We start from the raw sequence: 25804 nt of genomic DNA, 5'->3' as shown, positions 1-25804 counted from the left end.
ATAAACTCCATCCATTTTATCCATTCCATGATATAACATTCTTACAAATAATTTTCCAAATTAACCAAGGATCCCAAATCAAAAAACTTTAAAGTCAACTCTTCTGTAATCGGCCGTTCCTCTTCCAGTACCACAATCCAAAAAAGTTCCATAGACTTCTGCAATTCCTGCTACTTTCTCTTCTTAGATCGTTTTGCAGCAGCACACGTCACCCTCTGTTTTATAGATTCATCCGACGAGGTTGTATCTTGATCTCCTCCAACACCGTTGTCTTCTATCTGACCATCTTCGGCCTCTTGATGCACTCCTTCTCCAGATCCCTTTCCAGCTTCCAAAAGTGTTAATGGCGTTGCATTTAAAACATTATTGTAGAAATCACGCGCTTGCATCACAGTAACCAAACGGTACTTTTTACCTTCGTGCGTCACCATCAACCCCACTGGGATCTCCCATCTGAACCTTATATCTCGCTGCTTGAGCTCTTGCACAAGAAATGTAAAATCCTTCCTTCTCCTTAGAATCTTTGGAGGAATTTCTTTTAAGACCAAAACTTCTTGATTAGCAATCATAACTTTAGTATCATAAGCAGCTTGTATAACTTCATCTCTAGTTTCCCTTTTTGCAAAATATACCACCACATCTCTAGGCAACTTTCTCTGTCTGGCAATCCATGAATTCACACGAAACACTTTGTCCATGCCTCCTTTTATTTCAGATGCTGGCTGTTTCAACACTATTTCAAAAGCCTCAGAAACCAGCTGCTTTAGATCTTCCTTAGTATTCTCCTTTAAGCCTCTAATTCTAATGGCAAACTGCATCTGGAAATATTGAGCAAGACACAGTTCCCTTTCCATTTTATTTTCATTCTCCAATAGTTTTGCTTCTAATATAGCATTCTTTTGAGACAAGTCTTCTAGCTTTTCCTCCAATTCTTCCACACACCGAGCCACTTTAAACACTGAAGTCAAGATGTCTACCCTCATCGCTTTGAGCTTCTGTTCCATCCTCTCCTCCATTCTCTCCTCCAATTTCTCCAATTTCTCCTCCATCTGTGCAAATCTAATATTAATTGATTCCAAAATTACCTGGGTATGTTTTTCAAGAGCATCTTGTAAGTCCTTTGATGTCAATACATCAGGAGGATGCAGCGCCTGCAATAATGATTGTTGCACGGGAGAAGTTCCAGCACTCCGAAGAGTTTTAGGGGGTGGTTTAGCCGCCATCTTTTACCAAATATGACGCACTTTCACTTCAGATTTGTAATCCAAAAAAGTCCATCAAGCTGGAGAGTAAAACATAGTAATCCTCTTTACCATTTCCTCTTGTATCGCTCTGCCTGCTCCTTTAAATCATAGTCATTCCTTCAGGCAGGGGTGGTCGCAGACGGCTGGCTCTGCTCCAAGAAGTCAGGAGCAGAGGCGACGGCCAGCTGGGAGCAACCCAGGCTACGGGGGAGTTCAATCCTTCAGCCACCCAAGCCATAAGCTCAGGCGGCCCTGGAGAACTCTACCCCTACCTGGGAGCTCGCCCCCTCCTCTTCTCCCGAGGAGGGGGCTTCGGATTCACCCAAACAGCTGATTGGCGCTGTTTCAGGCGAAAAAACACCAGCTGAGCCGCGGGCAGCCCGGGAAGGCTCCCTCCGTCGCCGCGGAGCCACCGGAAGTCAGTCCAGTCTCTTCTTAAAAGCCTCCAGGGATGGAGCACCCACAACTTCTGGAGGCAGGCTGTTCCACTGGTTAATTGTTCTCACTGTTAGGAAGTTTCTCTTTAATTCCACGTTGCTTCTCTCCTTGATTAGTTTCCCTCCGTTGCTTCTTGTTTTGCTTTCTGGTCCTTTGGAAAATAAGTTGACGCCCTCTTCTTTGTGGCAGCCCCTCAGATACTGGAATACTGCTATCATGTCACCCCTCGTCCTTCTTTTCACTAGACTAGACATAGCCATATGACTCTGGTTGCGGCCTTCTGGAATTAAGCAAGAAGGACAATAAAATGCCATCAGCCTAGAGCAGAGGTAGGCAACCCTGGCTCTTTTATGGGTGGTGGACTTCAATTCCCAGAATTCCTGAGCCAGCATGGCTCAGCTTGGAAACCTCTCCCTTTCCCCTCAGTGTGGCTGGCTCAGGAATTCTGGGAGTTGAAGTCCACCACTCATAAAAGAGCCAAGGTTGCCTACCCCTGGCCTAGAGAAAAGAACAAGCAAGGGGACTTCTGATTAGTTCCAGGTGATCAGACCGGTATATTCAGTCCACCTTCCCTTCTGCGGAGAGCTTCCCTGCCGATGCCCCAAGTGCAGGGCCTGGAGAGCTCCCAGAGCGGAGGTGCTGGGTAGACCCATCTCCTGGAGCCTGAGGGGCTGGGAAGTCCATTCCCGGCTGGGGGTTGGAACCCCACGGAATGGGGCTACTTCTCTGGCTACCCACCTCCAATGGTAGGGCGAAACGGCTCACGTGGCGCCTGATGCTTGATGGGTTATGCAGCTACAGGAAGTCCTTAACTTACAAATAATTATTTTAGGGTTTGTAGTTTGTAGTTTGAAGCTACAGTGGCACTGACGCACTTACACCCGTCACAGCGTCCCCACAGTCGTGGGATCAAAATTTGTGTGCTTGGCAATTCAAGAAAAGATCGGACAGCTGTTCCCCTGGGATGCAATGAGATCTCCTAATTTGCCCAGGGGCTGGACTAGAAGACCTCTGAGGTCCCGTGTAGCCCTATGATTCTATGTATTTGCAACAGCTGCAGCATCCCACGGTCACGTGGATTTGTAGCCCTCCCAGCCAGCTTCCCACAAGAAAAGCCAATGGAGGAAGCTGGATCTGCTTAACAAATGCATGATTCACTTAACGGGTGCAGTGATCTGCTTAACGAGTATTTTTAAAATAAGGCCTTAAAATCTGGGGCAACTCATTTAACAACTGCCTTGGTTAACAACATTGCGTTTGTAAGTTGAGAACTACCTATAATTCGTTTCACAAATATTAGTTCTTTAAAAAAAGTGGCCAACCTGATTTTCCTGGCTTTTCTCTGCAGTGTACAGCCAAGAGCCCCTCCAGACAGGAAGTTTTTGGACTTTCTGATTGCTCAGCCGGGAAAAGCTCAGCCTCGGCCTTGGAGGATCAGCAGCCGGGAAGTCCCTCGGATGAAAGGCAGCCAGATGGCCAGCTTCAAAGCACCCCAAGCGAAGGGGTGGAGGGGAGGGGACAGAGTGGCATGGGAAAGGGCCCTTCTCACCACAGAGTTTTGCCCATCAGGGTAGAGGGTGAGCCAAGCGGCTTTAAGACTCTAATCCTCCCAGTCCATTTCATCTCTGCCTCAAAAGGTTATTTCTGTGACCCACAGACAAGCCTGAGATGAACCACATTTATCCATAGGGATACAGGGAGGAAACTGGGGAGGCAAGTATGAGTGGAGGGGAACGGAACGGAACGGAACAGAACAACAGAACAGAATAGAACAGAATTCCTGATTGGCCAAGTGTGATTGGACACAAGGAATTTGTCTCTGGTGAAAGCCTCTTTTCTTCTAGAAAATACGTTCGAAGAGAAACACAGCAGGGCGCCTCCACATATGATATCTCATGGCTACCTCAGGCCGCATTCTGTATGGGTTGGTGGTTGGTTCAAAAAAAAAAAGCAACTTTGGGACTCCTTTGGAATCAGTGATCTAAGATTAAGCATTCCACAGCTGGGTTTCCATGGTGCACTAAGGTAAAACATGATTTCTTTGGCTCTGCTCTACTGAGTGTTGTGTGAACACAATCACACTGGCTTCCAAACCAGGATGTAGGACTGGTTTGGTTGAAAAAACCCAGCCAATTGTACTCCAATTTGCTCAGTGTGAACCCTGCCAGAGCGCCCAGCACTTGCCCCCTCTGCCAGCTTCCCTTCCAGAGCAGCCGGTGTGGCAGTGCAACCAGCCTCTGGGCCCTGCTTGCCTCCCCTTCCTTTCAGCCGCCTGGAGGGCTGATTGTTACCTGTCAAGATGGGGAAGAAATTGCCCACGGTAAATTGGATGGGGGGTATTGGAAGCGGATTCTTCATCTTCAAAGCAGACTGCAGACCTTCCCCAGAGACTTCTCCATCGCCTGCAGCTGCTCTGGTCCTGACCAGGTAAATACCTCAGAGGGATCTAAGTATGCCACACGCTCATGGCCTTGGAAAGACCTCTTTCCATCCAATCAGTTTGCACTCAGTCCCCCAGCCAACTACACGGGCACAGCCTGATCCTTCTGTAAAAGCACATCTGCTCCCAGACGTGGAATTGGGCCGCACAGCTGGGGCGGGTACAAGGAAGCTGCTTTGTTTGGGGCACCTTCAATGGCCCTTCCTGATGGGCTACAACAACCAGCATAAATGAACTACAGGGCAACCTTTTTCCCCAGACACTTTGCGTGAAGTCTTATTTCTCTTTGTTGACAACAACAATGGAAATTGGTGGGGGGGGGGTTTTGTCCTATTGCTGTCCTTATATTTCTGCTAGGTGGGTTCTTGCTGTCTTGCAATTCAGGGTTGATTACATCAGCCAGGAAGGCCTGGGTCCAGCTTACCAAGGAAAAGGCGTGCCCTTGCTGAGCAGAAACCGGCTTTCCAGGGCGATCCTTGTCTCTCTCTCTCTCAAACATTCTTACAGGCAAAGGCGCTGCTGGAGAGTCAATGCTGCAGCCCCTGACCTTCGCTCATTCCGCCGGGACCTGAAGACCTGGCTCTTCAAGCTTTCTGGCCTAGACTGAGAGTATTAACTGGGGTTTTAATTGTATTTTTAATTGTAATTGGGGTTTTTTTATTTCAAGGTTAGTGTAATTATTTTAATTGTTTTTAATTTTTGTAACTTGTTGCATTGTTTTAAAAAACCTTGTGAACCGCCCTGAGTCCTACGGGAGAAGGGCGGTATATAAGTTTAATAAAATAAAAATAAATAAATAAATAAAATAGAAGGTCCTAGAGAGGACAATGAGAGCCTGGCCCAGCCAGGTGGCCTTGCCATCATCACCACCACCTTTTCAATTGGATTACTAGCAGTGAGTAAGCCACTAGTCCCAGCCTCCGCCTTATAACTGAACCTTGTCATTGCATTCCTCTCGTAGCACTCAACTGAGGGCCCTTCCCCCATCGCTCGATAATCCCAGGTCTGTGGCCAGGCACATCTCCCTCAGTTTGAGTTCAGATCTTCCTAAGTTTGGGGAAGACGGATGACCCCTTTCTCAATCTTTTTTGTAGCAGAAATCAGTGCCAGCAGTCGCTCCCTCCAAGGGCCCTTAAGACATCCAGGCTGCCTTCAGGAATCCACGCTCTGGGGATAACCCAGCGAGAAGACCTGGTGCACGGTTTGGGGCACAGCCATTTTGTTGTTCCAGTCCCACAAATGAGAGGGACTTTCCTGTCTTTTTATTCCCATCTTTCCTCTTGGGAGGGTTTTTATGTTAACATCTGGGACGTCTCCCCAATCTCGGCCCCCAGGAGGTAGTTCAGGTCACACCATCCTGGGAGGGAATATGCTCAGCCTGGAAAGAGACTCCGGGTAGGGAATGGGGTCAGCTGGGCGAGAGCGCTTGGGACCTCGTGTGCTTTGGGACCAGGGATCAACTGGGGAAATGCTCTTACATTGTGGGCTTGGTCTCTAATAAAATCCCGAGGGATCTGCTGTTGTCGCCAGTTCTGAGCCTCCCAGATTTTTGACCTGGGGCTGGCCTATCCCGACGAGGTCAGGGGCTCGTATGGCCGTGCTGACAATGGGTCTTCTCAGTCTGCTCCAAGCACCAACACCCGACTGTGATGGGGCCCTCCTTAAACCAGGGCAAGTGGAGGAAACCAACCAGGAAGTTCCTCCCACCCACCAATCCTTAGATCCTGAATGCTCAGGATGGGGCACTTCCCCTACTTCACCTGGGTGTCCCCTCCTCACCTGCAACTGATCTGGCAAGCTGGTAATTGGCTGCTTCTGCTGTCCCAAATCCCACCCCACTGAAGGGAAGCAACTGGTGGCTTAGTGGGAGGAGAAACCAAGGTAGAGCCCCACACCAAAGCACAGAAGCATCCTCAGGGACCACCTTCTTTGCCTGCAGGACGGCCTTCCCTAGTGCCATTTAACAGAATAACAGAGCTGGAAGGGACCTTGGAGGTCAGCTAGTCCAACCCCCTGCTCAAGCAGGAGACCCTATACCATTCCCGACAACCAGTTGTCTAGTCTCTTCTTTAGAACCTCCAGTGTTGAAACAGCCACAACTTCTGGAGGCAAGAAGTTGTGGATGCTCTAACACTGGAGGTCCATTTCTTGAAAGGAGACCTGAGTTCCCAGGACATATTCACTCCTGGTCATTTCACTGAACGATAAGCCCATTTTATAGGTTTCCCTGACACAAGGGCTGGCAAGATCCTTGCCTTTCAACCTGAGGCAGAGACGCCCTTTCTGGAGCTGGTGGGAGGCCAAGGTCACCTGCTGAGGGCACTGAAGCCCCATTGCTATCGGAAAGGATCTGACATTCCTGGTTGTCTTTCTTTTCTTCCGGGGTTAGAGTTGTCTTCTTCTCTTTATTCATTCAAGCACAGGTGACAATTTTCCCTGCAATGCTCCCCTTTGCAGTTTCAGCTCTTTGCCTCTCCGGGTTGATGGATAAACACAGTTTGGGCAAGATGAAAAGAGCGTTTAAGAGCACCGGCAGGTGCCTGAGTCTCCAGGGGAGATCAAGTTGCAGATGCAGAATGTTTAGCGGACTCTGGATGTCTCCCACTGCTTCCTTGTTTTTATGCAATGATTTGCAAGGACAATTCTAATTTGGATCTCCTTCCAAGAAAGCAAAAATAGTTTGAGAGAAAAATGGGACAACCCTTCCTAATAATGAGGACAGGCTGTAGGAAGATGCTGGCAAAATGGGTTGCCATGGCAATGCTTTGAAGATGCAGACCCAAAAAACCTCAAGTGAAGCTCCTCCCTCTGGGATCTCCCTCAGCTGTGGTGTGTAAACAGACAAAAGGAGGGAAGGAATGGGAATCTTGCCTCCAGAGCTGCAACACTAGTTTGGAGTTAGGGTCTCAAGTATGGATGTGGGAGAACTGACAGCTTCACCCCTTCGGGTCTAAGGAGGACCAGGCCACCACTTTCTGCCAGGGGCCTCCAACCCAACTCAAAGAATGGCCTTAAACTCTAAACCGCTCAGGAGCAGACCTGCTGAAGGACCATGCAGCAGACAGACCCATTCCATGCATTGCGTTAAGCAGCTGTCTGCACCAGCCCTCCCTCATTCCTGGAGCTTTGCAGGTTGTCTGGTCTCAAAAAAGCTGCACTTCTTTCAGCTTCCCAAAGCAAGGACTTGGACCTTTTAGCAAGCCTTTGGGACAAGTCTCAGAAGCCCCCAAACCAAGATAAGTCTTTAGTTTGGATGAAGTCACAGTGCTGGGTATGGTGGAGAGGAAGAGATGATGGCAAAAGTGTTAACTTTTTAGCCCATCATATTATGCAGATGAGGGCGGGGTGGGAGGCTCAGCGGTTAAGTTGCTGGGCTTGTCAGCTGGAAAGCCAGCAGCCCAGGTTCGAGACCCAAGCGCCACTCAACTGGATGAGCTCCCATCCTCACCACAGCTCCTGCCAACCTACCCGTTCAAAGCATGCAAATGTGAGTAGATAAATAGGTACCACGACAGTAGGAGGTACTCCATGACATCATGCGGGCTGCAAGACCACAGAAATGTCTTTGGGCAGCGCTGGCTCAATGGCCTTTAAACAGAGATGAGCAGCGCGCCCCCCCCCCCCCCGAGTCACGACTAGCGGAGTAAAATCTGCCCCTTTTATATTATGCAGGCAGTCAAGGATTCCAGAACGGTGGCTCTCTCTCCCTCAACAAACCTTAAAAATAAATCACTTGCACTAAGGCACAGTTTGTTTTATCGTGATTTAGTAGACAAACCACACTGGATTAGGTCGGATTTCTACTGAAAGCCATCCATCTTCTTTTACAAACCACGGTTAAGTCAGTTCAGACAACCCAATGCAACAAGCAAGCACTCCTCATTTCCACTGCAGCTGAGCAAAATATGTGAACATGTCAATGTGCTGCTCCTTGTGTTTGCTAAGGAGTCTCTCTCTCTTCCCTCTTTGCTCTTTCTCGCACACCTCTCCGTCACGGCCCACCCTTAAAAGGCAATTCAAAGAGTTTGTGGAGATAAATAGGCCTTTCTTCTGTTATTCTTCATGCTTTTCAGCAGCAAAGAATTCCTGATGAATAATTCCAGAACATAAAAATGAAGCATTTACAAAACTGTAAGCTGAGTTAGTAAGGCCTTTTTTACTCACCCGTTATTCTTAGAGGCCTCTTGAAAGTAGCTCTAGTTTCTCCACCACCACCCCCGTCAAAATAACTAAGGGGCTCCCCCCTCTGCTCTAGAACCTTCTTTCCATCAGCAGCCTCCCCCCCCTTTCCTACAAGTTCTGTTTCCTCCTTGCCTGCTATCCACTGCACGAAACAACAGCAGAAGCCCCCCCCCACCCCCACCCAGGCAGGTTGTCTTCTATGGCTACGCACCAGCAGCCTCAACCCAGCAACTGACATTTTAGCACTGCTTATTAAAGAAACATCTGTATTAGCCAGCAGAGATGAAAGTTTATTGCCTCACACTCCAGCTCAACACTTCCCTGGGCGATTATGTGCTTTGTTGCAGATAAGGGCAGGTCTTAGATAAGGGTCATCTTACTCTCACTGCATTAACAAGAGGGCTCCTCTTGCTCTGCTGATTGACTGAAAAAGCTCAGAGGACAAACAATTCACTGCAGCTCAGTAAGTTCCTCCAACTGCCAGACGGCACAGTTTTAACTTGGGAGGCGCTGGGAAGCACGGAGCTTTTCTGTGCTGGCAGCTGAAGAGTTCCCATCCATCTCCGAGACGCTTCAACTTATCTGTGGCCCCCCAGCCCAGCCGTCAGCTTCCGAACTCAGGACAGTTTGCAGGTCCTGAAATGGGAGGAGGCTGAGGGGAGAGTCCCAGATGGCAGCCAAGCAATCTGGAAAATGGCCCCCTTCTTCCAGAGGGCAGCCACCCCGGTGGCTTGGAGCTGCTCAAACACGCTAGCTAGAACCACAAACTGTGCTTAACCCGCCACCCACAGCTGTGTTCCTACTGGAGGAAAAACGTCAAGACAAGCAGATCACACCAGGGGCCACGACAGCAGTGGACTTTTCTTGGTTTTCACTTTATTATTGTGGTTTGTGACCCCAGGCTCAGGGTTCAGCATACTGTGCTAGTATTTCCAGAAGTGTGGCTCAGCTGTACATCTGCTTGAGAGAGGATGGGTTGAACAATGGTGGGGGCCGGGCAGTACTCTGACCCCAAAGTAAACAGGGGCTTAATCCAACAATCTGTAGCTAAATCAATAGACCACGGTTAAGTGACCAGTGCTTGCGTAACAGCCAAGCAATAGGAGGATAGCAAAGGAGGACGCCCATCCCCCGCGGGCAGGAGCTAATTTGAGGATCAACCTATCGCCCAAACTTCCACACTCCTCTCCCCTTACGCTGGTGTGCGAGGACAGGGCGTGTCCCCGTTATCCACCTGCAGTTCTGCGTTCAGAGGACAGGGCGTGTCCCCGTTGTCCACCTGCAGTTCCGCGTTCAGGTTTCTGCAAAGCAGCCGCTGGCTCGGTGCTTGCGCATATACTAAAATTGGAACGATACAGAGAAGATTAGCATGGCCCCTGCGCAAGGATGACACGCAAATTCGTGAAGCGTTCCATATTTTTGTTTTATCAAGCAATAATAAAATAAATCTTCAAGGAAGAAAGACCCAGCCCGGCGGTCCCCTTAACCGGCCGCAGAGCGCCGCGGCCTTTGTCTGGAGCCGGGCCGTAAAGCGAAAGAGCCCCCCCCCCCCCGGCCGCGGGCATCTCCGATCCAGGCTTCTCCCCATCCCGCCAGGGAAAGCGCAGCGCGGCGCCAGCTCCTCCGGGCCAGGCGACCCAGCCCGGGCGGGATCTCCGCTGCGAGAACCCCCGCCTCTTCAAGGGCGCGGGGAGGTCGCTCTCGGGGCGGGGGGCGCCAGTCTCGGCGAATTGGGGAGGGGGCTTGGTGGCGGGACCGGGAAGCGGCTGGGAGGGGAGCTCCCCCCGCAAGGCCCGGGGCCAGCGCGGTGGTTTGGGGGGGCATCTGGGGCCAAAGCCTCTCCAGGCGCGGGAGGGCTGGGGGGCGGAGGGCTGATGCGCGGAGGGGCTTCGGGTCCACCGGGGGGGAGGGAGGGGGCGAAAGGGCCGCTCTCTGGGGATGGGAGCCCCGCCGGGGAGGGTCCGCGCCCAGGCGCCCGAGGTGCCCCGAGAGCCCCGGGCATCGCCGTGGGAGCCGGGCCAGCCCGGCTGGGCGAAGGAGCCCCTTTCCGGAGGGGATCCGGCCGGTGGAGGCGCTGCGCCCGTTTGCACGCCGGGTGCCGGGGAGGCGGCGTGGCCGGCGGGTGCCCCGTCGAGCGGCGGCGCCGGAGACGCCGGGCCGAGGAGCGGCTGCCTCGCCGGGGCTCCGGACGGGGCTGCGGGCGCCCGGGCCCGGTGGGCGGGCCGCTGCTTGACCCGGGGCTGCCGGGGGCCGTTTCGTCCGAAGCTTCTGGGCGAGCCGCTGCCCCGCTTCAGCTGGCGGATCTGCCGGGGCCTCTCCGCCTTTGTCTTCCTCCTCCGAGGCAGCAGAACGCCCCGGCTCTGCCACCGGGAACAAAAAGCCGCACCGCCCCTTTCTGAGGGGCAGAAAGGAGCGCTTGGCGGAGCCCCGCTTCGGCCCGTCTCCTGCCCGGGCAAGGAGGGCGGCGGCTGCCCGGGGTCGCGCGGGGAAGGGGGGCGGCGGTCCCGGCCGGGCCCCTCACTTGAGGAAGAAGCGCGTCTTGCTGTCCCCGAGCGAGAACCTGGAGGGGGGAAGGAGAGAGCCGTGGGAGCAGCTGGCCTGGCCCAGCGCCCTTGCTGCCCTTTCTCCGGGCAGCGGAACCGTACAGCGGGGGGTCCGACTCTGGCAACTCTAAGCAAAGCTGGCTGGGAAATTCGGGGAGTTGAAATCCACCCGTCTTAAAAGTTGCCAAGGTTGGAGGCCCCGGCTGCCCAGCGTGCTTTCTTTTTTCTCTCTCACTGAAATTGTTCTCCCTTGTGCCCACATTTTAGGAATTTTTTTCTCCTGCCATCGTTCTGAGTTTATTCCGACATCCATGTTAAGATTTGACTGCACTTCATTTCTCCAAAAATCGAGAACTTCCAAGTCTCCCCTTAACCCGGAGCCCCCCCCCCCCCAGGAGAGCTGATCCTCTTGGGCCAGAGATACCCTGGAACAACAGAGCTGGGCAAAAGGCCTCCATCCTAAACAGTTCTGGCTTTGACTTGTCCCTCCACATTTGAAGTCAGATATTTGCCGGGTTGGTTTTCTGTTTTGTTTTGTTTTGTTTGAAAGAGAGAAAATGTCTGACATCCTGTTCATCTCCTCCTCCCTCAGTTTTGAGAAAATTATATTTTCTCTTTGCTCTGTTCCAGTCCTGGATTTGTCTTTTCTTGTGCCTGTAATTGACTTGTTCTAAAAGATCTGAACTCATCTTGTTCATCTGGTGGCGCAATGGTTAGAGTGCAGCAGTGCAGCTACTTCTTCTGCTGACTCCCGCCGGCTGCCGGCAGTTCGAGTCTCACCAGCTCAAGGTTGACTCGGCCTTCCATCCTTCGGAGGTGAGTAAAATGAGGAGCCAGACTGTTGGGGGCCACAGGCTGACTCTGTAAACCGCTTAGAGAGGGCTGTAAAAGCACTGTGAAGCGGTATAAAAGTGCTATTTCAGTTTCAGCAAGATGCACATCTCATCTTAAGCTCCTTCCTGCTTTTTCCTTCTACTTAAGTGCCCTCCTAATCAAGCTTGTTTATATAGTATAAGGTCCCCTGCTTGAGCAGGGGGTTGGACTAGAAGACCTCCAAGGTCCCTTCCAACTCTTGTTATTCTGCCTTTTCCAGGCTGAACCTAGCTGCCATTATCCTTGATTGAATATCATTTGTGGCTAAGCCTGCTGCACAAACCTAGCCTGTCTGGTTAATTCACGATACCAAAGTCAGACACTGCCTTTCCCTGCACCTCACTTGCACAAGGGAAGAAGAACGTTGGTGACAGAATGACAGTGAAAGAACTCTCTGCAATCTGGCCTCTGGGTTTGTTCCTGTGGTGGAATCTCCGGCTAGACCAGGAGTGGGGAACCTTGGTTCTTTTATGACTCATGGCCTTCAACTCCCAAGATTCCTGAGCCGGCATGGCTCAGCTTGGAAACCTCTCCCTTTCCCCTCAGCATGGCTGGCTCAGGAATTCTGGGAGTTGAAGTCCACAAGTCATAAAAGAGCCAAGGTTCCCCACCCCTGTTAAGAGGGGGGGCAGGTTTGGACTCCTTGCACTGCAGGGAGCAGCAGAGCCTGATCTCCCCCAGAGTCCCTGGAGCCTTATCTGACCATTCCCAGGGGAACGCAGTCAGTCTGGCGAGATTCATGCAACAGAGGTGAAAGTCTTTGTGTGAGACCATTCACGGGTGGTTCAAGCTGTTTTCCATGACCATACCCGAATGGAGGGCTGCTAAAACATCTTGACTTCTCAGAGCATTTACAGATGTTCTCTGGACTCCAAATCCAGCACACCTCCGTAGTACGTGCCATCACCATGTAGGGATGCAAGGACAAGGTTCCCATGACCAGCGTGGGCACAGGCTGACCTCTGGCTTTTGAATGGCACACGGGCCAGATTTTAAAAAGTTGGCATAGTCAGGCAAAAACCACATGTTACTTGTAAACATAATTGCAATTAGATTAATTAAAAGCTTCCCATGTGTTGCCTTATTTATGCCTTCTGTCACATTAAAAACTTTGGGAGACCAAACAGAAGCAGTTGAAAAGCAACAGGCAGCCCTGAAGCTTTGACACACCCATTCCTGACATGGGCCAAGATGTCACTGATTCAATTCTGTGTGTGTGTGTGTGTGTGTGTATGTCTTGCCTGGCCTGGCCTGGCCTGGCCCTGCCAGAACTAAACGTGGGGTCTCCTGCATGCCAAACACTTCCTCATTCTCGTTCTCCACGAACCAGGGATCTGTTAAGATCTCAGACGCTCTGCCTTGGAAGTTCCATTGACTGTTATTCAGGAATCACTGCTGATACGCTCAATTAATTCTGAGTCCTGCTCCAGAATCCAGCCAAGGATTCAACTAGCCCAGCCGGACAACCCCTTGAAGTGGCACTTGCCTGCTGGAATGAGTTTTTTCCCCCCCCAGGCATTCCGGAAGGCCTTGAAAACCTGCCACGTACCTTATCAATGCGCCCACCAGAAGTGCAGCCCCCATGGGGCCCACCCAGTACACCCAGTGATAGTCCCAGTAGTTGGCAGCCACTGCAGGGCCAAAAGCTCTGGCTGGATTCATGCAGGCTCCAGAAACAGCTCCCCTGAATAGAGAAGAAAGATTGAGAGGATGAAGACGCCACTCCCAGGAATGTTTTCAAAGCTCCCGGATTCTCCATTCTGGGCAGAGAAGCCCCTAGAGGCTCCTTCTTTGCCACTCCTTTTATCCTCACTGAGTGCAGAGTTAATTGGCAATACTTACAATGCCCCCACCCCAAGACATTGACCAAGACAAGTCCAATTCCAGTTGGGCCAACAGGCCAACACATGCCAGTCTCCCCCGTGTACACTGAAGTGACATGGAAATAACTAGAACATGAGCCTCCAGGGACACGCAAAGGTCTTCGGGAGAGGAAGGGCTGCTGCAGAGCATGTTTCAATTGGTCTTTAGAAAAGCAGCAGGCAAGCACTGCAGGGCGAGATGTTTTTTCTGGATGGCTGGAAACAGAACACACACAAACACACACACTGGCCAGTGGGTGGGCAACTGTCTTGTTGTTATTCTGAAAGAAGCAGCAGACTTCTTTTGCCCTGAGGCGCCAACAATTTTGGGGGGCTACCCGGATATGGATCTGTAAGGGAAGATGCCACTGGGCAATGGGCCATGTCTATCAGCTGAGTCAACGTCAGGAGGAGAGCCACCCAGGGCTTCCAGGGCCCCTCCTTGGAGGCTACCCTCTTCCCTCCCCTTGCTGATCTCTGTAGGCAACAGCTGGGGGAAATTACTTAGCAGCTAAACTGCAATTTAAGCCCATAGTGGCCACCGGTGGTCTCTCATTTTTATCAGTTGATGGGCATTCTTCTCCCTGATTGCTGGTAGGACAGGATTGAAACTTCCTCCAGACAAAACCTCAATGATGATGGAGAGATGCTGAGTTTGGATGGTTCTGGGCATGAAGGGCCCAAGTGCCCAGTCGGGCACCCTGGATCCTAGTAGCTAAGAGTGCCAGGGACAGGGTTGTCCCCAGGCAGGCCGGAAGAGCTGTTTCTGCCCACCCTAAGCCCCCCACCCCAAGCCACAGGGCTCTGTCCGTCAGCCAGGCATTGGAGCTGTCCAGCAGGTCAGGAGGCCCTGCAACTGACCGGCTACAGTGTATAATGACAGCAACGCTGCTTCCCTCCTGCCTCAAATTTGGGCTGCCAATGGCAGCCTGGTTTCAGAGGATGCCCAGGCAAGCTCATGAGGGCGAGTTTTATCTCCTTGTGCTTTCCACAGGCTACATTCCTTCCAAAATGGACCTTAAACCCTCAGGGAGCAGGCACTCCAGGGTGTTGGTAAGGGCTCACGATCAGCCATCATGGCCAGCAGTCCTCCCTCTTCCAAAGTCCCTGGTTGTGCTGAGCGTGTGTGCAGTTATTTCTTTCATCTGCTGATGTTTTTATGTCCGTGTTCTGAGACGTGGAAATGCTACAGGTTCACCTATCTTGAAACCAGCTCTGCACCTGCCTGTCTTCCAGAATGGAAGAAACACCTTTTGGTTTAGGTAGAGAAGTGAGGGCACGTTGTAATCTGTACCTATGTTAACATCTGGGACTGTTGGGAGGGCGAAGGGGAGTGACGGAGGAAGGAGATGGAGGTGACCCACACAAATAGGTAGCAATATAATGTTGCTCTTTTTATTTAGTATGGCAGATGTTTTTGTTTTGCAGAAGGGGGCTGTTAATATTAACGGGGACAAATTCTGTGGGCAATGGGTTGCATTTTTTTCAAACCAAGTCAAAATCTCTTGTCTGAAAATCCTATAAACCAGGAGTCCCCGAGCCCAGGCCACGGTAGGAACTGGGCCGCACAGCAGACCCTACTGTAAACTGAGCAGGCAAGGGTTCTAGGTTGCACCCTCCTCCTCCTCTCCTCCCCCACCCCCCAGAGTCCGTGGAAAAATTGTCTTCCATGAACCTGGTCTCTGGTGCCAAAAAGGTTGGGGACCGCTGCTATAAAGCATAGGTATCGAGGCAGTAGAATGGGTGCTGCATCAGCAAAAGGAAGCATTTGGATAAATTTTTGTGGAGCCTTCCTGGATCTCTCCAGAACTGGCTCTCGGCTCCCCCTTTTAAAGACAGTTGTAAGAACCATTTCAATAGCAAAACATGTTGATGCAGGAGATGTTGATGCTCGCTGTTGAAGGCATTCGTGCAGAAAGAACTTCCTCCTGGACCTGGGCAGAACCTCCTACCAGGCTTCTGGCCTACTCACCCAGCCAGGATGTCCACAGTGACGGTGAAGCCAATGCAGAAGGGTGCCAGTGGACTCTTGGTTTTCTCATTAATGGCCCCCATGCAGACAGCCATCACCAGGAACATGGTCATCACAATCTCTCCCACCAAAGCAGCTGGGAGCTGATGATCCGAGGTGATGGCCGTGAAAGCCGCTCCTGTGGCATTTTCATATCTCTCCCATTCTGTGGTCACCTGAGACAGACATCAAAGAGGGATTACCCCAGACTGATCAATCTGGACTAACCGAACACACAGAAACCTGACTCAATAGCAGTAACTGTGAGAGGGATCTCAGAGTCCTAGTGGACAACCACTTAACTATGAGTCAGCAGTGTGCGGCCGCAGCCAGAAAAGCCAACACAATCCTAGGTTGCATTAATAGAGGGAAAGAATCAAAATTGCATGAGGTATTAGTATCGCTTTATAATACCTTAGTAAGACCACAATTGGAATGTTGCATCCAGTTTTGGTCGCCTTATTATAAAAAAAAATGTAGAGACTCTGGAAAGAGTGCAGAGAAGAGCAACAAAGATGATTAGGAGGCTGGAGGCTAAAACATAGGAAGAACCGTTGCAGGAATTGGCTTTGTCTAGTCTTGTGAAAAGAAGGGCCAGTGGGGACATGATAGCATGATAGGGACTTGAAGCCACAGCTGGATATGGAGGCAGACATCCCGCCTCCCAGCCTTCCTTTGGCAAGCAAGGAAGGTCAGCAGGAAGGACATATTCAGGCGCCAAACATCCACCAAGACATCCTCTGCCCACCATATTAGCTGACTCTGGTTCTCCTGGGGGTGGGGAGGGGTTACATGGGAGATCTGCCATGGGTTGGACACCTCTTCCTAAGCCCTGTGAGACTGGACTGAGGTTGCCATAACTAAAGATGAAGCAGTCACGTAAGCAGAGAGGACAAAAAAAAAAAAGCCAGAAATATTGTCTAAAAGATTGTTCGGGCAGGTAGATAAAGAAGAAAATAAATTGGTAAAGAAGCAAAGGAAAAATGTCACCTGAACCAGATAAAGGAAGATGAGCACATGGTTAAACTCTTCCACCACCATCACCACCGATCCCTTCAGTGGCTACCAAATGTGTAAGTAAACAAAGCAGGAGTAGTTGCCAATCTTGTGAATCACAGGAGGAAGGACTTTGGGGGGAAAAGGGGTCCTCTTTGAGTCATCTTTGGATCCAGACTGGGCAGCTCCTATCCCTCTGGCTAGTGCCTGCCAGCCTAGTGGAGAAGGATGTGGGTAAAATACAAGAGCGTGCTTGTGTGTGAGAGGAAAAGCAAATGAACAGTGTAAAGAGTACCATAAAGTGTTGGTGTTCCTTTGAATTCACTGGATCTTTGTATATATCAGAGAACCGTTTGTGCCTCCGTGTTCATTGAAGGTGATTTGTGTGCATCCTTAACTATTTCCTGGCTGTTGACCAGCGTTTTGTGCCTTGTCTGCTCTAGCCACGGCTCTCTGGAATGCCCAGGTAGGAAGCAAGAGAGGGGGTGGGGGAGGTTACAAGATCTGCATGCCTCAACAGGCTGTGAGTGAGTGACCATAAGACGAGCGTGGGAGCACCTGGAACACCCCCCAACATCTGCCATAGCCTCTGCTCTCCATCTGCAATGGTCTATGTGAGAGTGGCCTTGGGAGACAGGGCAACAACAACCAAGGAGAAAATCAGATAAAAATCAGCTGAGCCCAGAGTGGGAAAGTGGAAGTGGAAACATCTCAGAAGGGAAAACCCCCCCACACACACACACACAGTTGCTTAGGCTGTAAAAAGGTCCAGGGAAAAGACGTACAGTACATTCAGACTTGCAATATTCTGTTAATGTAATCTTACATTAGCTCAACTGGTCTAGTCTACCTTGTAAGGCTGGCACCTTGCGCCCCAAGTGTTCTCCCCTTCCCAATCCTCCGCCATACCTTAGCCAGGCTAGCTCCAATCATTCCCCCACAAAATTGGGAGAGCCAGTACGGAATGACCATCACCATGTTCAGCCCACCAACGAGCCAGGCCCCCAGGGAAACGGCAGGATTGTAGTGGCCTCCACTGCAGGCAGAGAGTGGGAAAGAGAAATTTTGGTCAGAGGGAAGTTGGCAGAAAAGGGGTGCTGGGTCACCCCATCGCCTGCTGGCAGGGAGCAAAACTCAAGAAATTTGGAGGAGAAGACTTCAGCTGCTGTGACATGGAAATATTCCCTTTCTTGGGCCTCTTCTGGCTTCATTCAGTGACAAGCATCGGTGGAACCTCCAAGTCCACTTTCTGACTTGTGTGAGACTCAGATATAGTTTGTACTACATTTTGCTTCTGCCATTGTTGGTCTTGCCTCATCCTGGACTTATATGCAGAATTGCTTTGGATAGCAAGATGGATGGCACATAAATTTAATCACAAAAAGCAAACTAATATTTACACCTTTCCAGGGCATGAGGAGGACCCCAGTCCAGGAGTGAGACAGGCTTAGGTCGCCCTTCACTCTGCCAATAGTATTTGCCCCCACACCCCAGCAGCTGCGAAGGGTGTCTAAAATCTGGCCTGGTCACCCATTCAGTTCCTGGGAGGGAAGGCTGGAGACTGGAATGGCTGGGGGAGAGCAATGCAGAGAAAGAGAACTGAGATTGCAGGCCTGTCAATCAGTGTTTCTCAACCTTATCAAGTTGAAGATGGGTGGACCAACTCCCAGAATTCCACAGCCAGTAAAGATGTGGAATTCTGAGAGTTGAAGCCCACCCACCTTCCACTTGCCAAGGTTGAGAAGCAGTGATCTGAAGGACGGATCTGCCTGAATTCAGCTGACCCCTCTTCCTCCTCCTCCTGTGGTGTACTCTGGCTCCCTCCGTTGCTCCTTCATGGATGACTTGCCTCCTTGACCGCATCCCCTGGCCAAACCCCGTGGCTGCCCCTTCCTTCACCTGATATTCCCCAAGATGGCAATGGTGAGTCCCAGTGCCAACCCATGAGCCAAGGCCGGCTGCAGCCTCCCGGTGCCCTCCGAGTTCTCGATGACCGAAACGCAGCCGATGTAGATGAAGAAGGCTGAGCCCACCAGCTCCCCGATGCAAGGCTGCAGGTAGCGCTCGTACCAGTGGGGCTGGGCCAGGACGCGTTTGGACTCCGGCTCAGGCTCTTTGAAAGACATGCGTCCAAATTCCACGTCGGACATGGCTGGCCAATTCTGGAAGACAAAGATTATGCCCTGGTATGCAAACACGTTCCCCTGCCAGTAGAGATCAGGTGGGTGGAGGACGACCCTGGAATGTGACAATGGGGCCTTAAAGTTTGTCATTCCCCAGAAGGCCACCTTGTTCCGAGTGGGGTGCCCCATTGTCCTCTTTACCCACCTCTGGCAACAGGCAGGGAAATCACACCCAAAACCACACCACACTTGTCAACGCTGCAAGCAGCCAGACTGGTCAGATGAAGATCTCACTGCTCCCTTCCCCCCCCCCTCTCTCATACACACACACACACACACACACACACACCTTTTTTCTCCTCCTCTCTCTCCTCTCTCTCTTTTTCTCTCTCCTCTGTCTCCTCTCTCTCTCTTTCCCTCCCCTTCTCTCTCTGTCCCCCCCCCCAAGAACAGAGCACAGAAGTCCAAGGTGCAACCAACCAGCCAAGTGCAAAATTCCAAAATTGAGCCAGGCAGCTGAGTTCACCCCAAGGTTGCCACAGGTTTGTTTTCTGTTGTAACCCAAAGCCACATACAGTATTCAGAACATCTTTGTACGCCTCCAAAGATGGAGACTTTTCTCTGGAGAAAGCCTACGATGGCTCTACAGTTCCCTGGTTCTCCCCAAGGGCTGTGTTCACTTGACATACCAAACCGAAAGGGGAGCTACCTCGTTTTAGTTTAGGCTCTTGAATGAACTCAGCTCAAGTGTTCAGTTCAGGACTGAATGTGCTGCTTGAAGGTTAATTGGAGAATCCAGGCCAGGTGGGGAGGGGACAGGCTGTGGAAGGGCAGCTGGACTCTTATGTGTTTACTTAATTTCTACACCGCTCATCTTACCTAAGTGACCCTGAGTGGTTTATGTCATAACGAGACCATATGAACACAAAAAAGCACAGATTAAAAGCAGAATTAGGAACACGTTAAAACATGCAAGCAAAAATAAACACCAAAGGTTAACATTCGGAAGGCTAAAAGGGTCACAAGGCAGGAGGGGTGTGGTCAAGTGGCCAGCCGTCCTCAGGGCTGCATCGTGCTCTTCGACCCCATGCTAATTGGCAAAGACGGGTCTTAATACAAGAACCAGAAGTTGGGGGCTTTCCTCACTTCAGGGGGTTAGATGTTCCAAAGGGCGGGGGCCACAGCGGAGAAGACCTTCCTCCTTGATCCCACCAGCCAAAATTCTTTTACTGACGGGATATGCAGCATGCTCTTCCCACTGGGCGAGGGTTAGGGTTAGGGTCGATGTAACTGGGATGAGAGAGTCTGATGAGATTTTGATGAGCTGCTGCTTAGAGTGGAGATATTCACTCAGTGTTTCCCAATCTTGGCAACGGGAGATGTACAGCGGTGCCAAGGTTGAGAAAGACCAGATGAGTGGTTGAGGCCATGACAGTTGCCTTTAGGGGCATAAGGGAACCCCAGAAAGTCACGCTTGCCATCGAAACTCAAATTCAATTCAAAACTCACCTTTCCGGCTATAACCCCAAATGAGTTTTGGGCCACAGTATTGCTGAGATGAGTACTTCACCTCCACCTCCCATCATCCACTACTATATTTATCAGATAAAATCCACAATTATTCAAAGTTCTATATAGTGCTGGGCAGAAGCATAGAGCTGATTGCTGACCAAAGCACATGCGTGCACGCACACACACACACACACACACACACACACACACACACACAACCTCCCATGGTAACAGGGCAGAAAAACCACCTCCAAATTGCAGCCTCTGCACCCCCGGAATCCTATCCCCCCCTGCTCAAATAGGCAGTACTAGACACCCCACAGTAGTGTGGGCGTACAATGGCCACTTTCTTGTGCCATTATTTAATCATTCTCTGCTTTTTTCGGCCCAATAATGTCTCCAGATTGAAGCTGTAATGGTGGCCCACAAAGACTCCACATGGCCCAAGAGTTTGGGGGATCTATTGGGCAGAAAGGGTCAGAGCAGGCCTCGGTGGGTTTGCTTCCCAGGAGCAAGCAGAGCAACATCCTCCTTGGGTCTCAAGGGGCCCAAGAAAGCACGGGGGCAGGAGACTCAAAAGTTGCTTGAATCAGTGAGGACTAGCATCTTCACAGACACCCTTGCTGGATGTATGAGTGATTGCTCTGGAAGCTTGGTTTCTTGGCCCACAAATTTCTTCTGGTCTACAATCTGTTTTGATCCCTTTTGCCCGGTGCAGCCTCATAGGAAAACAGCTGCAAGTCTGAGAGACACAACTGTCAGTTTGCGCTAAAAATGCTGGATATAAATTTGTATACATATCAAAATAAAATATCGGCTTTGGAACATCCTATTACTCCCCCCCCCTTCATGGATTACTGCCTTGTCGTGGCGAAGGGGCTTGCGTAATTCAATGAAGCTATGAGCTATGCCGTGCAGGGCCACCCAAGACGGACAGGTCATAGCAGAGAGTTCTGACAAAACGTGATCCACTGGAGAAGGAAATGGCAACCCACTCCAGTATCTTTGCCATGAAAACCCTATGGACAGTACCAAAAGGCAAAACGATATGACGCTGGAAGATGAGCCCCTCAGGTCGGAAGGCGTCCAATATGCTACTGGGGAAGAGCAGAGGGCTAGTACTAGTAGCGCCAGAAAGAATGAAGCGACTGGGCCAAAGCCGAAAGGACGCTCAGCTGTGGATGTGTCTGGTGGTGAAAGGAAAGTCCGATGCTGTAAAGATTTTTTCTCCATAGGAACCTGGAATGTAAGATCCATGAATCAAGGAAAACTGGACGTGGTCAAACAAGAGATGACAAGACTGAACATTGACATCTTAGGTATCAGCGAACTAAAATGGACAGGAATGGGTGAATTTAATTCAGATGACCATCAGGTATACTACTGTGGGCAAGAATCCTTCAGAAGAAATGGAGTAGCCTTCATAGTCAATAAAAGAGTAGGAAAAGCAATACTGGGATACAATCCTCAAAATGACAGAATGATCTCAGTTCGAATCCAAGGCAAACCATTCAATATCACAGTAGTCCAAGTCTATGCCCCAACCACCAGTGCTGAAGAGGATGAAATTGACCAGTTCTATGAAGCACTACAGCACCTTATAGAACTAACACCAAAAAATGATGTTCTTATCATCATGGGGGATTGGAATGCTAAAGTAGGAAGCCAAAAGATACCTGGAATAACAGGCAAGTTTGGCCTTGGAGTGCAAAATGAAGCAGGGCACAGGCTGATAGAATTCTGTCAAGAGAATACGATGGTCATAGCAAACACTCTTTTCCAACAACCCAAGAGACGGCTCTACACATGGACATCACCAGATGGTCAACACAGAAATCAGATTGACTATATGCTCTGCAGCCAAAGATGGAGAAGCTCTATACAGTCAGTAAAAACAAGACCAGGAGCTGACTGTGGCTCAGACCATGAGCTTCTCCTTGCAAAGTTTAGGCTTAAACTGAAGAAAGTAGGGAAAAGCACTAGGCCAGTCAGGTATGAATTAAATCATATCCCTGTTGAATATACAGTAGAGGTGACAAATAGATTTAAGGAATTAGATCTGATAGACAGAGTGCCTGAAGAACTATGGACAGAGGTTCGTGACATTGTACAACAGGTAGCAACCAAAACCATCCCAAAGAAAAAGAAATGCAAGAAAGCAAAATGGCTGTCTGAGGAAGCTTTGCAAATAGCTGAGGAAAGGAGGGAAGCGAAAGGCAAGGGAGAAAAAGAAAGATACACCCAATTGAATGCAGAATTCCAGATAATAGCTAGAAGAGATAAGAATGCCTTCTTAAATGAACAGTGCAAAGAAATAGAAGAAAACAATAGAATAGGGAGGACCAGAGATCTTTTCAAGAAAATTGGAGAAATGAAGGGAACGTTTAATGCAAAAATGGGCATGATAAAGGACCAAAATGGCAGGGACCTAACAGAGGCAGAAGAGATTAAGAAGAGGTGGCAAAATTACACAGAAGAACTATACAAGAATGAGCTTAACGTCCCTGATAATCACAATGAGGTGGTCACTGACCTCGAGCCAGACATCCTAGAATGTGAAGTGAAGTGGGCCTTAGAAAAGCTGAGCAACAACAAAGCTAGTGGAGGTGACAGTATTCCAGCTGAGCTATTCAAAATCTTAAAAGACAATGCAGTAAAAGTGCTACACTCAATTTGCCAGCAAATTTGGAAAACTCAACAGTGGCCACAGGATTGGAAAAGATCAGTTTACATTCCAATTCCTAAGAAAGGCAGTGCCAAAGAATGTTCAAACTATCGCACCATTGCACTCATTTCTCATGCTAGTAAAGTCATGCTTAAAATCCTACAAGCTAGACTTCAGCAGTATGTGGATCGAGAACTACCAGAAGTGCAGGCAGGATTTCGAAGAGGCAGAGGAACTAGAGATCAAATTGCCAACATACGCTGGATCATGGAGAAAGCTAGGGAGTTCCAGAAAAACATCTACTTCTGCTTCATTGACTATGCTAAAGCCTTTGATTGTGTGGATCATAACAAACTGTGGCAAGTTCTTAAAGAGATGGGAGTACCAGACCATCTTATTTGTCTCTTGAGAAACCTATATGCGGGTCAAGAAGCAACAGTGAGAACTGGACACGGAACCACTGATTGGTTCAAAATTGGGAAAGGAGTCCGGCAAGGCTGTATACTGTCGCCCTGCCTATTTAACTTATATGCAGAGCACATCATGAGAAAGGCAGGGCTAGATGAATCAAAAGTTGGAATTAAGATTGCCGGAAGAAATATCAACAACCTAAGATACGCAGATGATACCACTCTAATGGCAGAAAGTGAAGAAGAACTAAAGAGCCTCTTGTTGCAGGTGAAGAAGGAGAGTGCAAAACTTGGGTTGAAACTTAACATTAAGAAAACCAAGATCATGGCATCTGGCCCTCTCAATTCCTGGCAAATAGATGGGGAAGAAATGGAGGTAGTGACAGATTTTATTTTCCTGGGCTCCAAGATCACTGCAGATGGGGACTGTAGCCAAGAAATTAAAAGACGCTTGCTCCTGGGGAGGAAAGCCATGGCAAATCTAGACAGCACACTAAAAAGCAGAGACATCACCCTGTCAACAAAAGTGCGTATAGTCAAGGCTATGGTCTTTCCAGTTGCAATGTATGGTAGTGAAAGTTGGACCATAAGAAAGGCTGAGCGCCAAAGAATTGAGGCCTTTGAACTGTGGTGCTGGAGAAGACTCCTGCGAGTCCCTTGGACTGCAAGGCGATCAAACCGGTCAGTCCTAGAGGAGATCAATCCTGACTGCTCTTTAGAAGGCCAGATCCTGAAGCTAAAACTCAAGTACTTTGGCCACCTAATGAGAAGGAAGGACTCCCTGGAGAAGAGCCTAATGCTGGGGAAGATCGAGGGCAATAGAAGAAGGGGACGACAGAGAAGGAGGTGGCTGGATGGAGTCACTGAAGCAGTAGGCGTGAGCTTAAATGGACTCCAGAAGATGGTAGAGGACAGGAAGGCCTGGAGGAAAGTTGTCCATAGGGTCGTGATGGGTCGGACACGACTTCGCAGCTAACAACAACAACAACAATTACTCCCCCAAAAAAGAATCTGCATCTGACATTTAAGGACTGAAAAGTATTCTTCAGCAAAACGAACTTTGGAATGCAGATCTGAGTTAGAAGAATTTTACCCAGAACCTTTTTTTCCATCCAAGGAAGAGCTGAGTGCCCGTCCATACTCAAAGCTGGAGGCGGTTCCTAAGAGAGACCCCCGTGCCCCACCTCTGCTCATCACTGGGCGAGGAGGAACAAATTCATTTCTGCAAAACTCCTAATGGAAAAGTATTCCAAGAAAAGAACGGAGGAGCTTCTTGCTTTTCCAACATTCTTTCTTGCAATTCTCTACTTCAAAGTGCTTTAACACTTTCAAAGGCATCCTATAGACCATAGAATTTTTCATTTCTGGCCGGGCCGATCCCTTCTTAGCTACTTCAAGTATTCGGAAACCAAACAGGGGAGTTGGGGGGCCTGGGGGGGATGGCGGCTTGCCTGTCCCCCCCCTCCGGACGGAACCCTCCTTCTCCTGGAGCCCCAACCCCACCCCGACTGTTGCGGGACTCACCCAAGCCTCGGCTCCTGGCTGCAGCTGCCCAACTGCTTCCCCCAGAAGAGCAACGGCTGCTGACCAGGCTGCCCACGGGCTCCTCCGGCTGACCGGCCCCTTTGGCAGGAGCAGCACTTTTCTTATTTCCAGAGAATATTGGCAGCCTCCCCACTGATGTGGGGGGCGTGGGAGAAGGGTGACAAAAGTGCAGTCAGGCCCAAAGGGGAGGGGAGGGGAGGGTGGGGCCATTCCAGCTGGCTGGGGAAAGAAAGCTGTTTGCTCTTCGGGGGTGCTGAGTTCAAGGTTTCATTTCAGGGGCCTCTGCCAGATCTCGATGCCAGCCTGGGCGAAGTGTAGGATGCAGATCCGCCAAGAGCCGGCCGAGAAATGCTCTTTCCCCAACGCAGCAGAGCCTTTGGGGGAAAGGCAGTCACCGCATGCGGGGGGAGGACGGGGGCTCGACTGCCTCTCCTGAAAGAGAAGGCGACAGTCCCCCCATCTGACGGGTAGACTTTGACTCCCAGAATTCCTCAGCAGCCCGTCCGTGCACGAATTCTGGGAACTCTCATCCTATCCTTTGTGAATATGCCAGCGTATGAAGCGCCAACAAGAGGGCGGCCTTGAGCATGCACAGAGTGCTTTTGTCTGGGAGTGGAGGTGGGATTCAAACCGGCTGCCACCGAAAGGCAGGCAAACCCAGTCCCTGCCGTTGCGTAAAGACACCTGCGCTGGCCTGTAATTAACGCCTCCGCTGTGCCAAGCCTGGGCAGAGAATTGAGTGAAATGCCCAGAACTGGGAGCTCCGAGGCCTCCTCCGCTCAGGTGCCGAAGGAGAAAGGAAGGCAGGCAGACAGTTCCTGCCAAAGCCAGCAAGGGACGGATCCCGGGGGCTTTGGCCCCTCCTGCAGCGAGTGGGAGCAGCCTGGCTTTTGTGGAGGCTTCAGGGCGGCAGAGATGATATCTGCAAAGGGCCCCAAACAGCTGGAAAGGGAGGCGTCA

The 25804-nt window shown here is 50.4% G+C and overlaps 1 protein-coding gene across 1 annotated transcript; it reads right to left on the bottom strand.

The window, feature by feature from the left end:
- Positions 1 to 10802: 10802 nt before the first annotated feature.
- AQP8 (aquaporin 8) lies at positions 10803 to 24860 on the bottom strand. The gene is made up of 6 exons (XM_083373139.1): positions 24824 to 24860; positions 18489 to 18751; positions 17499 to 17625; positions 15555 to 15769; positions 13270 to 13404; positions 10803 to 10864 (listed from the first exon to the last, which is right to left on the bottom strand). Exons 2-6 carry the CDS (start codon positions 18737 to 18739, stop codon positions 10822 to 10824), a joined length of 771 nt encoding a protein of 256 aa, XP_083229265.1. The 5' UTR covers positions 18740 to 18751; positions 24824 to 24860; the 3' UTR covers positions 10803 to 10821.
- Between the last annotated feature and the right edge of the window lie 944 nt (positions 24861 to 25804).

The sequence above is a fragment of the Vipera ursinii genome, assembly GCF_947247035.1.
Source record: "Vipera ursinii genome assembly, chromosome: 13".
NCBI classification, from domain to species: domain Eukaryota; kingdom Metazoa; phylum Chordata; class Lepidosauria; order Squamata; family Viperidae; genus Vipera; species Vipera ursinii.
Note: the sequence above shows the minus strand (reverse complement) of the source record. Positions and strands in the feature narration are given on the sequence as shown.